We start from the raw sequence: 13,193 nt of genomic DNA, 5'->3' as shown, positions 1-13,193 counted from the left end.
AGATAATAAAATGAATTCGAACAAACAAATTTGACCTATCGTTGCAGAGTACGTTGACAATCAATATAACAACATAGACCTATTACCTGTTCAGTGTAGTCATCATCTTCCGGCAGACGTAAAAGACCACGTTTAACAATTTTACATTTCCCAATAATCATATACTCACTCTTATCCGCATTCAATTTCAATTTTGCATTGCTGAACAAACCTTGAATCGAGCTCAAAATATTATCAAACATGATTTGAGTGAGGGTCGAACCGAATACAAAATAAAGAACGGTATTATCTGCGTAGAAAACTTTATTCCCAGTTCCTTCAGCTTATCTTCTAAAGGCAGCATGTAACAGGAAAAATGTAAAGGACCAAGAACCGACCCTTGTGGCACACCCGTCTTAACTTTAACATCACCAGAAAGACATCCATTTATCATAATTTGTTGTGAACGATGCGAACGATAATTCATAATAAACAGTAACACCACCGATTGCAAACCAATCCTTTTCACTAATATCTCAAATAAAAACTGATGATCAAAACTATCAAACGCTGCGGACAAGTCTAACCCAACATACATCACGGAGCGCGACTCGTCTAGACAGCAAAGAAGGTCATTAAAGACTTAATGCAAAGCCGTTTCCGTTGAATGCGAGCAACGAACAGCACTCTAATACTTGCTCAGAAATTATTGGATTCGATAGAAATTAATTAGCTCAAAAACAATTCTTTCAGTAACTTTTGACTGGAATCTTAAGATTTGTCAAAAGACGATAACTCGACAACACAGGATCAAGGTTAGACTTCTTTATGAGCGGCCTCGCGACTCTTTGTTTGAATTGCTTTGGGAAGTATCCTGTATGCAGAATTAAAATAATTAACGCAATGAAGTACTCCGGAGAATTTGTCAAAACAATTTTACATAACCTCGTTGGTATAACATCACTCGGTGCCGTACTGTTTGAAATTTTTGGTAGAAGTAATTGCAAATTGCTTAGTGTGAAAACTTGAAAACTGTCTAGGGTTGTTGTAAGTGAATCATTTAATTCTAGACCATTCGTTGGAGGTAGTGAAACTAATACGGCTTCTGTTTTCTTAACAAACAAAGCATTAAACTTATTTGCTAGACATTCAGGCTCCCCTAGTGACTGCGGCAGGACAACGTTATTTTTTCCTAAGATTTGCAGCCTCATAGAATACCTAACACGCCTATTTTTACCAGCAACACATTTTTCGAGGTATTCACTTTTCTTTTTGGTAAACAGCTCAAAATGCTCCAAAACTGAATTCAGAAACCGGCTTTTGGCTTGGGAACTACCATTCTTTCGGTTAGCTTTCTCAAACTTTCTTCTCGATCTTTTCATCATTCTTAGCTCATCGTCAAAGAAAGGACACTCATCTTCATTGCGTTAAAATAATTAACGCAATGAAGTAGTCCGAAGAATTTGTCAAAACAATTTTACATAAACTCGTTGGTACTACATCACTCGGTGCCGTACAGTTCGATATTTTTTGTAGAAGTAATTGCAAATTGCTCAGTGTGAAAACTTGAAAACTGTCTAGGGTTGTTGTATGTGAATCATTCAATTCTAGACCATTTGTTGGAGGTAGCGAAACTAATATGGCTTCTATTTTCTTAACAAACAAAGCATTAAACTTATTTGCTAGACATTCGGGCTCCCCTAGTGACTGCGGCAAGACAACATTATTTTTTCCTAAGAGTTGCTGCCGCATAGAATACCTAACACTCTTATTTTTACAAACAACACATTTTTCGAGTTATTCACTTTTCTTTTTGGTAAACAGCTCAAAATACTCCAAAACTGAATTCAGAAACAGGCTTTTGGCTTGAGAACTACCATTCTTTCGGTAAGCTTTCTCAAACTTTCTTCTCGATCTTTTCATTGTTCTTAGCTCATCGTCAAAGAAAGGACACTCATCTTCATTGCGTTAAAATAAATAACGCAATGAAGTAGTCCGAAGAATTTGTCAAAGCAATTTTACATAACCTCGTTGGTATTACATCACTCGGTGCCGTACTGTTCGAAATTTTTGGTAGAAGTAACTGCAAATTGCTCAGTGTGAAAACTGTCTAGGGTTGTTCTATGTGAATCATTCTATTCTAGACCATTCGTTGGAGGTATTGAAACTAATAGGGCTCCTAATTTCTTAACAAACAAAGCATTAAACTTATTTGCTAGACATTCAGGCTCTCCTAGTGACAGCGGCAGGACAACATTCAGGCTCTCCTAATGACAGCGGCTTGGGAACTACCATTCTTTCGGTTAGCTTTCTCAAACTTTCTTCTCGATCTTTTCATTGTTCTTAGCTCATCGTCAAAGAAAGGACACTCATCTTCATTGCGTTAAAATAAATAACGCAATGAAGTAGTCCGAAGAATTTGTCAAAGCAATTTTACATAACCTCGTTGGTATTACATCACTCGGTGCCGTACTGTTCGAAATTTTTGGTAGAAGTAACTGCAAATTGCTCAGTGTGAAAACTGTCTAGGGTTGTTCTATGTGAATCATTCTATTCTAGACCATTCGTTGGAGGTATTGAAACTAATAGGGCTCCTAATTTCTTAACAAACAAAGCATTAAACTTATTTGCTAGACATTCAGGCTCTCCTAGTGATAGCGGCAGGACATTCAGGCTCTCCTAGTGACAGCGGCTTGGGAACTACCATTCTTTCGGTTAGCTTTCTCAAACTTTCTTCTCGATCTTTTCATCGTTCTTAGCTCATCGTCAAAGAAAGGACACTCATCTTCATTGCGTTAAAAAATTTAACGCAATGAAGTAGTCCGAAGAATTTGTCAAAACAATTTTACATAACCTCGTTGGTATTACATCACTCGGTGCCGTACTGTTCGAAATTTTTGGTAGAATTGCAAATTGCTCAGTGTGAAAACTTGAAAACTGTCTAGGGTTGTTGTATGTGAATCATTCAATTCTAGACCATTCGTTGGAGGTAGTGAAACTAATACGGCTCCTAATTTCTTAACAAACAGCATTAAACTTAATTGCTAGATATTCAGGCTCCCCTAATGACTGCGGCAGGACAACATTATTTTTCCTAAGAGTTGCTGCCGCATTGAATACCTAACACGCCTATTTTTACTAACAACAAATTTTTCGAGGTCTTCACTTTTCTTTTTGGTAAACAGCTCAAAATACTCCAAAACTGAATTCAGAAACCGGCTTTTGACTTGGGAACTACCATTCTTTCGGTTAGCTTTCTCAAACTTTCTTCTCGATCTTTTCATCATTCTTAGCTCATCGTCAAAGAAAGGACACTCATCTTCATTGCGTTAAAATAATTAACGCAATGAAGTAGTCCGAAGAATTTGTCAAAACAATTTTACATAACCTCGTTGGTATTACATCACTCGGTGCCCTACTGTTCAAAATTTTTGGTAGAAGTAATTGCAAATTGCTCAGTGTGAAAACTTGAAAACTGTCTAGGGTTGTTGTGTGTGAATCATTCAATTCTAGACCATTCGTTGGAGGTAGTGAAACTAAAACGGCTCCTAATTTCTTAACAAACAAAGCATTACACTTATTTGCTAGACATTCAGGCTCTCCTAGTGACAGCGGCAGGACAACATTATTCTTCCTAAGATTTGCTGCCGCATAGAATACCTAACACTCTTATTTTTACAAACAACACATTTTTCGAGTTATTCACTTTTCTTTTTGGTAAACAGCTCAAAATACTCCAAAACTGAATTCAGAAAGAGGCTTTTGGCTTGAGAACTACCATTCTTTCGGTAAGCTTTCTCAAACTTTCTTCTCGATCTTTTCATCGTTCTTAGCTCATCGTCAAAGAAAGGACACTCATCTTCATTGCGTTAAAATAAATAACGCAATGAAGTAGTCCGAAGAATTTGTCAAAGCAATTTTACATAACCTCGTTGGCATTACATCACTCGGTGCCGTACTGTTCGAAATTTTTGGTAGAAGTAACTGCAAATTGCTCAGTGTGAAAACTGTCTAGGGTTGTTCTATGTGAATCATTCTATTCTAGACCATTCGTTGGAGGTATTGAAACTAATAGGGCTCCTAATTTCTTAACAAACAAAGCATTAAACTTATTTGCTAGACATTCAGGCTCTCCTGGTGACAGCGGCAGGACAACATTCAGGCTCTCCTAATGACAGCGGCTTGGGAACTACCATTCTTTCGGTTAGCTTTCTCAAACTTTCTTCTCGATCTTTTCATTGTTCTTAGCTCATCGTCAAAGAAAGGACACTCATCTTCATTGCGTTAAAATAAATAACGCAATGAAGTAGTCCGAAGAATTTGTCAAAGCAATTTTACATAACCTCGTTGGTATTACATCACTCGGTGCCGTACTGTTCGAAATTTTTGGTAGAAGTAACTGCAAATTGCTCAGTGTGAAAACTGTCTAGGGTTGTTCTATGTGAATCATTCTATTCTAGACCATTCGTTGGAGGTATTGAAACTAATAGGGCTCCTAATTTCTTAACAAACAAAGCATTAAACTTATTTGCTAGACATTCAGGCTCTCCTAGTGATAGCGGCAGGACATTCAGGCTCTCCTAGTGACAGCGGCTTGGGAACTACCATTCTTTCGGTTAGCTTTCTCAAACTTTCTTCTCGATCTTTTCATCGTTCTTAGCTCATCGTCAAAGAAAGGACACTCATCTTCATTGCGTTAAAAAATTTAACGCAATGAAGTAGTCCGAAGAATTTGTCAAAACAATTTTACATAACCTCGTTGGTATTACATCACTCGGTGCCGTACTGTTCGAAATTTTTGGTAGAATTGCAAATTGCTCAGTGTGAAAACTTGAAAACTGTCTAGGGTTGTTGTATGTGAATCATTCAATTCTAGACCATTCGTTGGAGGTAGTGAAACTAATACGGCTCCTAATTTCTTAACAAACAGCATTAAACTTAATTGCTAGATATTCAGGCTCCCCTAATGACTGCGGCAGGACAACATTATTTTTCCTAAGAGTTGCTGCCGCATTGAATACCTAACACGCCTATTTTTACTAACAACAAATTTTTCGAGGTCTTCACTTTTCTTTTTGGTAAACAGCTCAAAATACTCCAAAACTGAATTCAGAAACCGGCTTTTGACTTGGGAACTACCATTCTTTCGGTTAGCTTTCTCAAACTTTCTTCTCGATCTTTTCATCATTCTTAGCTCATCGTCAAAGAAAGGACACTCATCTTCATTGCGTTAAAATAATTAACGCAATGAAGTAGTCCGAAGAATTTGTCAAAACAATTTTACATAACCTCGTTGGTATTACATCACTCGGTGCCCTACTGTTCGAAATTTTTGGTAGAAGTAATTGCAAATTGCTCAGTGTGAAAACTTGAAAACTGTCTAGGGTTGTTGTGTGTGAATCATTCAATTCTAGACCATTCGTTGGAGGTAGTGAAACTAAAACGGCTCCTAATTTCTTAACAAACAAAGCATTACACTTATTTGCTAGACATTCAGGCTCTCCTAGTGACAGCGGCAGGACAACATTATTCTTCCTAAGATTTGCTGCCGCATAGAATACCTAACACTCTTATTTTTACAAACAACACATTTTTCGAGTTATTCACTTTTCTTTTTGGTAAACAGCTCAAAATACTCCAAAACTGAATTCAGAAAGAGGCTTTTGGCTTGAGAACTACCATTCTTTCGGTAAGCTTTCTCAAACTTTCTTCTCGATCTTTTCATCGTTCTTAGCTCATCGTCAAAGAAAGGACACTCATCTTCATTGCGTTAAAATAATTAACGCAATGAAGTAGTCCGAAGAATTTGTCAAAACAATTTTACATAACCTCGTTGGTATTACATCACTCGGTGCCCTACTGTTCGAAATTTTTGGTAGAAGTAATTGCAAATTGCTCAGTGTGAAAACTTGAAAACTGTCTAGGGTTGTTGTGTGTGAATCATTCAATTCTAGACCATTCGTTGGAGGTAGTGAAACTAATACGGCTCCTAATTTCTTAACAAACAAAGCATTACACTTATTTGCTAGACATTCAGGCTCTCCTAGTGACAGCGGCAGGACAACATTATTCTTCCTAAGATTTGCTGCCGCATAGAATACCTAACACTCTTATTTTTACAAACAACACATTTTTCGAGTTATTCACTTTTCTTTTTGGTAAACAGCTCAAAATACTCCAAAACTGAATTCAGAAACAGGCTTTTGGCTTGAGAACTACCATTCTTTCGGTAAGCTTTCTCAAACTTTCTTCTCGATCTTTTCATCGTACTTAGCTCATCGCCAAAGAAAGGACACGTATGATTTCTCACATATTTAGTTTTCAGAGGATGGTTCTTATCGACATAGCTGATTTCGTTCATTAAAACACTGTTCCAAAAATTTTCAGGATTAAGTCTTTCGATCGGAGCAACAAAATTTTCTGCAAACGCTACCACGTCAAAATTTCGCCATTTTCTACAAGAGGCCTTCTTTACAGCTAAATTCTTGTGCTTTTGCAGAAGGTCAGAGTGCACAACTCCATGATCGGAGCTTGTAACGAAACTTAGAAGAGGTTCTTATACTTCAACCTCCTCGGATGTAATATTCTGGTCTAAAATTCCACCACTTTTTTGAGTAGGCACGGTAACCTGCTGCCGCAAACCAAATTCATCCAAAAAACAAATTCAATTTCTTGACGCATCATTTGATAGTAGCATAGAAATATTGATATAAAGACACGTACATTAGTATTTGGTCGACACTCTATACAAACAAAACGATACACTGACGTGCCCAGCGTAAATTTAAGAAAAGCCACCTCCACGTTTGTAAAACACTTGTTTGAAAAATTATCGACACGTAAAGTTCCATCATAGAACACCGCTAATCCTCCACCACTTTTTTCTTTTCTGTTTGCACTTAAGTAATAATAGCCATTTGGGCACCACAGCTGGAGACAAAACTCATCATTTCCGTTATCTTTGATCCATGTTTCTGTTAAAATTATGAGGTTAAAATCATTAGCCCAAAAAGATTTCTTATTTGCGAGGTCTGGTTGTGAACCGATCCTGCGTTATGCAAACATACTTTTACACGGTCATAGACAGTTTTGAAATTTGATAGTCATGTATCAAAGGAGGCCAGCCATTCCCTCGCTTTCTGATATAAATAAAATCGTGAAAATGACAGTTTCGGGTCAGAATTCGGGATGTTCAACTTGATCATTATCGAATTTGAATACACATTGGAAAGATTTCAGAAGAGAATCTTCCCTAGATATTTCACGGACACACAGTAGATCAGCTCCCTTGTTCTTGCAATATTCTCTTATATCATCCGTAGAGACAGAGTTACTTAAACGATCAATAAAGAGATGCCGTCTTTTCGGTGGTCTGTTAATTGCACTGACTGTCGTCTGATGATTAATATTTGTGCCCGTATTGAAAACTTTTGGCTTTCTGTCTTGCGACTCTTTGCCGACAAGCACGTTTTCATTGCCTTCAGCTTTTCGTTTCAATGAATTACGATCGCTAGCAGTACTGTCAGTCCGATTTCTGAAAGCAGCTCTAAGGTACGGCTAATCCGATTTCTTCAGAGAATTTATCTCCAGCTTCAGTGATTAAATTTCAGAAATCAGCAAGTCTACTTTCTCTAATTCAACTTTGAGAGCAGATATTCGATCAATTGCTGTTAACTCTGTTGTAAAAGTTAGCAAACAACTCGGACAAGACCAAAATATCATTCCAATGCAACTTGTTGTCTGAGCAATTCCAAGGCACGATCCATGAACACATTTAGATTTACATCAAACGCAGATAACGCGTTCTTGTTCTGTACATAAACCCATAAACAGTGCATGGCGGATCGGATGGGGGGAGACCGCGGGGACAAAGCCGTTATTGTTGGGGACAAATAAATACAGTCCCAAGACTGCAGTAAGCTCTGAATAAGTCCTAATTAAACGAGTAATCTAAATCCTTCCATCTAAATAAATAATTATAAGACAAATAAATCATTCGAAATGCGGAGAATTCTCGCGCCAAATGTTGACTGAGAAAATAACCTAATGTAACCAAAACAACTGCGGAGAAAATGTGCCAAAAGTTTGATCTCAGAAGTCAGGGCTTCAGTGTTCGTTTGCAATAGTCGAATGTGAAGCATACAATTTTCCTACGCCGGAATCTGAAATCCCCGGTAACTGGGGCTACTCAAACAAATTCCGGCCTCTGATACAACAGTAAATAATTACAATCAGGAGCTATTTAATAAGTTTATCACAACAATTAGGCTAAACAATTAAAGGCTCTAAGAGAACTTAATGCCCTCTGGGTGCTACCTGTCTATCCCGTTTTTGAGGAAGAAAGTCAAATAAGTTGGACGAAAACTCGGTAAAGCAAAAAATCTCATTAAAAAACACCACTTGACTATTATAGTAGCTATAAAAACTTCAATTGAGAGCAATTAAAAAGGCATCTTGTAATTTTTTAACGTGAAAAACCAAAGTTAAGTAGAAAAAAATATTTAATTATTTAGCATTGTATGTTCAGTAATAATACATGTCCCTCCACTAGTCTAAAAACAATTAATTGAAAAGACACTTTAATGATTTTAACATTAAGATATTTTGGCGAAAATTCAATGTATTATAATCGAAATTAGGAAACTAAAATAATAACACAAATATTATAATCAACAAAAAAATTGAAAAATATCAGCCAATTTTCAACTAAAAATGCATTATTAGGCTCTCAAACCTACTCTAAATATTAATTGCAGAGGGCATATTTCTTAATCGAGGCTAAACATATTGTTGCAGCGTCGATTAAGAGATATGCCGACACATGCAAACTACAATTGAGCCAAATGTACGAAAACACGGTTATATATGCCATTCTTTCGGCTATTAATAACAAAATTTTAGCGACTTTTTTATTTTGAGAGTAGTCTATCTCTGCTTCAAGTGGTAGACAATAAAGACAAGAACTACCGGGGGCGGATCATTATGTTCCAACGATCATTAGCGAGCCTCATTGTTTCATTTTTGGCCTATTGTCCTAGCACCTCACCTTCCGTCCAGTTTCCAGGCTTTGATGTTGTTGTCGAAGCCAGATGTGAGCAAAGTGTCAACAGGAGGTGGTATGTATTCGACGTTCTTCAACCAAGCTCTGTGTCCGTGTTCAAAGCGTCTCACTGGCTTTTTAAGACTACGAATGTCCCAAAGTGCGGCTGATCTGTCGTCGGAGCACGACACAAAGCCACAGTTACTGACAAACCTACAAACAGTTTGCAGCTATAATGACAAGCTAGAGCAAGCTTATAATGAACAGGACAGCTCGTTTAAATTTTTGCAGTGTGCAGAAAGCTCCAGCATAGTTCGTGGTGAAAAATAGATTAAATTAACATTTTTTAACGTTTTGTGGCAGCCACACCAGAAAGGATTTTGGCTTCAGATTTTGTCTTTCCTTTTTGCTCGAAAAGAGAGAAAAAACAGATCAAACATAGCTGGCAGATTGCCAGAAAATAGCCGCAATAGATTCGTAGATCGGCAGTCTAAAAAAACAGTAAGACAGACCAAAAAATTCGTCTTTTCATTGAAGGCTGATCTGTTATATTTTGATTAAAAATCTGTATAAGTTATTGCTGCCTCTATTAGCTGATCTCAAATAACCTTCATTTAGAGTGACTCACACCCATTTGACCTTATCTCTTTGAATTAAAGTAAATAAAAGTCAATTTCAAATTGAGGAAGTCATTTTTGAGAGTGAGGTAAGTCAAGTGTGACCAAAAATTTAATCACGCGCATGAACAAAAAAACTCGCTCCACTAAGAGCGAAAAATGACGTCAAAAATCCAATTCAGTTGGAATTGCATGAACGAATGAACAAAAAGTGGCTGTGACGACATATGGTCGTAACAAAAATCATGACGACGAAATAAAAAAACATAGCAGGACAAGTCCTGACGTACAATTCAAAGAATTTTCATTGACTAAACAGAAAACTAGACCAAGAACGGACTATGAATGGATTGCGAAAACCATTTAGAAAATCCATTCCAAAAAAACGGAAAAACAGTAAAAATCAAAGTGAAATTGCCTCATGTGAATAAAAAACCACTAACGAGAAAGCGAATTTTTGTTCAAACACCGTTTTCTCACTCTACTTAAATTTAGAGCTAAAAATTTCACGCCGCAAACCCACTCGCTTTTTCGCTCCACTTCCTGTTTCGGCGTGACCAACATCACTACTCCAATTTGACTTACAAAAAACATGAAAATGTGAACAGATCTTAAAAAAAAAGACAGCGCCCCAATACAATTGAAATTCTTTGAATTGTAAAAAAAACCAAGAGAAGGCCAATAAAAACCCCAGCTATCGCTGTGCGGCTATTAATCAATAGTTGAAGATCTTCACAAGTTCTCAGAGCCCAGTAGCGACAGTTATTACAACAAATATACAAATAACTAAGCTGAATTAGCTAATATTTTTGAAATATTAATATGGAAAAAAATCGTCGCGAAATAAAGCCGAAACACGGAAACAAACTTCTAAATAAAGGTCTGTCCAGCCCCAGACCATATTCAGAAGGCTCACAACCAAACAATGAAGGAAATTAAAAGAAAAACAAAGCTGGCTGTTTGTCAGAAAATAGCTTCGATAGCTTTGCAGACCAACAGTCTCCAAACGCTATGGAAAAAAATAAGAGCCGAGAAGAGAATTTTCAGGTTTCTTTTAATAAAAAGTCATTTATTGATTTTAAAAATTTTGTGTTGCTTCTAAAAGTTCCCCTTAAATAACCTTCAATTAGAGTGAAATATCTTAAATTAACATAAACTCGTTCAATGAAAGTCATTTTGAGAATGAAAGTGATCTAAGTCATTTTCGAGAACAAGGAATTGCTCACGTGAATGAATAAAAAACTCGCTCCAATGAGGTTAACAAATGACGTCACGCACACAACTCAGTCAAAATTGCATGACCAGAAGCAGATTTCAAGTGAGCTTGACCTCATATGGACATTGCAAAAGGCTTGACGAAATCATTGCCGGAAGAGCCGCAAATGAAAATTAATTTGAACTATATTTCCCCGTTAACTTTACCTGTCTGAAATTCAATAAGAAATTTTATTGAGCAATCGGAAAACAATGAACCAACAAGGTTTTCTCACTCCATTTTAGCAATTTTGGAAGTAACAGTCGGACATCAAAAAACATCAGAGAATTTAGAAAACATCAATGTTTTCAGAAAAATTTTTTCTGTACAGTCGAAATTATGAAAAATATCAAAATATTTTCTAGAACACGTTGTCAACTGCCAAAGAACTAAATTAAATAATAGACCTCACATAAAAGCCTTATCGACTTTATTTTATCAACAAGCTTTACTTCGGAGACATCGCAAAAAATCACTCAAAAATGAACGAAAGCACGAAGAAGTCACTTGAGAAGACAAAAATCTTCTAGAAAAAAAAAGCAAAAAATAGTCAAGCGAAAAATTTGCATAAAAAAGACCAACACGTTTACAACAATTGCAATGAACTTCGTTCAAGAGCAATTAAACAGATCAAAAAGTGAAATTTCTCTTGCTTTCACTACTTGCTGAGATGTTATATTTCGAGTTCGAATCTGTATGACTAATTGCTGCTTCTATTTACTAATCTCAAATGACCTTCAATTGGAGTGACACACACACTCAGTAGACTTTAGCTCTTTTACGTAAGTATAGAGAAGTGATAGTGAGCAAAGTCATTTTTTGAGAAGGTACGTCACGTGCGATAAAAAAAACTTAATCACGCAAATGATTTAAAAAAACTCACTCTACTAAGTGTGAAAACTTATATCACGCACGCAATTTAGTCAAAATTGCATGAACGAATGGCCGCATGAAAAATCTTGACGACAAAATAAGAAACCAAGAGAAGACCAGTAATAGCCCAAGCTATCCATTCGGGGCTGTTAAACAGTTGTTATTTTAGCTCAAACACTCCAAAAAAATTTTTACATTGAAGCAACGCCTCCCTGCAACATCAACATACTCTGAACTTAGTACACAGCAAAAACTAACATCGACACAACTCCGCTACTTGATGTTTTCGGGCTTGGTTTTTTTTCGTTTCAAAAGAGCAAAACTATGGCCCATAACATTTTCCTTTCATTTTCGAACTTTTCGCACAGAATAAGAGAGAGAGAGAGACTTAATTCTCAAAGAGAAACCAAAAGTATTAGCATATGCTGTTCATAACAACACAATTTGAACAAGTACATACAACATAATAGGTACAGATTAAGTCAACGCAAAACGTTTTTTGATCAAGAAATCTTTGACAGCATTTATGTCACTCTTACTGAATCCGGTAATAATCTTATGACGAAAGAGATTATTAGCCATAACTGTACTCCGTGAGAAGAATGATTTTTAATTGCTAAATTTGGGGTCGATTACAAATAAGCTGGAGGAGCAGACACGTTTTTCACTTTTGTTAGCATTGAAGGTGATAAATTGATCGTAGTCAAGTTTGTATTTATTATTCATGAGTTGTGCTAGAAAAACAAAGGTCCGGAATTCTATAGGATGACACATCGGTAGTATGGAATGCTTTTTGAGTAGTGATTGATATGGCGTTTTTGTCCCAAAAATCCATTTGAAGCATTGCATTTGAAACTTTTCCATTGACTTCAGACGTGTTATGTCAGGAGACCAAGATGGTATTCCAGAGAGAAGTACAGATAACACTAAGGATGAATATAGTTCATAATTCTTCCATGACGGCGTTTACCATGCAATTTTGTTTCAAAGCGTGAAAGCATCTCGTAGCATTATTCAACTTTGTTAACACGTGCTCTGTCCATTTGAGGTTATTGCTAACGATTATTCCAAGATCCTTTATATGAGCAACATTATCTAAGAGATGGTGATTCATTTCAACAGAGGAAGACCCTTTCAAATTAAGACACTTTGTTTTATCGAGATTAGCGATCATTACGTTTGCAATGTTCCAGTTGTAGAGCCGCAAAAGATCATTATGAAAATTCAAAGACGTGAAAAGGAGTTTAAGGTCATCTGCAAACATCCAGGCTAGACAGTCTAGAAGAATACTTGGAAGGTCATTAATAAAGATGAGAAACAAATAAAGATGAGAAACAAAAACGGGCCAAGTACGGAACCTTGTGGTAACCATCCAGGATAACAATTTGAGAACGGTTCTCCATATAGAAGACGAATAAGGTACAGAGCT

General features: G+C 36.6%; 2 protein-coding genes across 3 annotated transcripts in view; both read right to left on the bottom strand.

Moving 5' to 3' along the window:
• The window catches only part of LOC142335302 (putative protein-lysine deacylase ABHD14B), a 568,842-nt gene extending 560,595 nt beyond the window's left edge, over positions 1 to 8,247 (bottom strand). Inside the window, exon 1 of one of the 2 annotated variants that reach the window (XM_075383755.1) lies at positions 8,220 to 8,247. The gene's annotated coding sequence lies outside the window, so the exon portion shown is untranslated. The remainder of the gene's footprint in view (positions 1 to 8,219) is intronic. The other variant, XM_075383750.1, reaches the window with a different exon arrangement.
• The window catches only part of LOC142335294 (DDB1- and CUL4-associated factor 10-like), a 65,767-nt gene that overhangs the window by 50,652 nt on the left and 1,922 nt on the right, over positions 1 to 13,193 (bottom strand). The window contains exon 3 of the mRNA XM_075383737.1: positions 9,026 to 9,232. Within this exon, the coding sequence (XP_075239852.1) occupies positions 9,026 to 9,232 (207 nt within the window). The remainder of the gene's footprint in view (positions 1 to 9,025; positions 9,233 to 13,193) is intronic.

Source organism: Convolutriloba macropyga, chromosome 1 (assembly GCF_964194025.1).
Source record: "Convolutriloba macropyga chromosome 1, txConMacr16.3, whole genome shotgun sequence".
In the NCBI taxonomy this organism is placed as follows: Eukaryota; Metazoa; Xenacoelomorpha; order Acoela; family Convolutidae; genus Convolutriloba; species Convolutriloba macropyga.
Note: the sequence above shows the minus strand (reverse complement) of the source record. Positions and strands in the feature narration are given on the sequence as shown.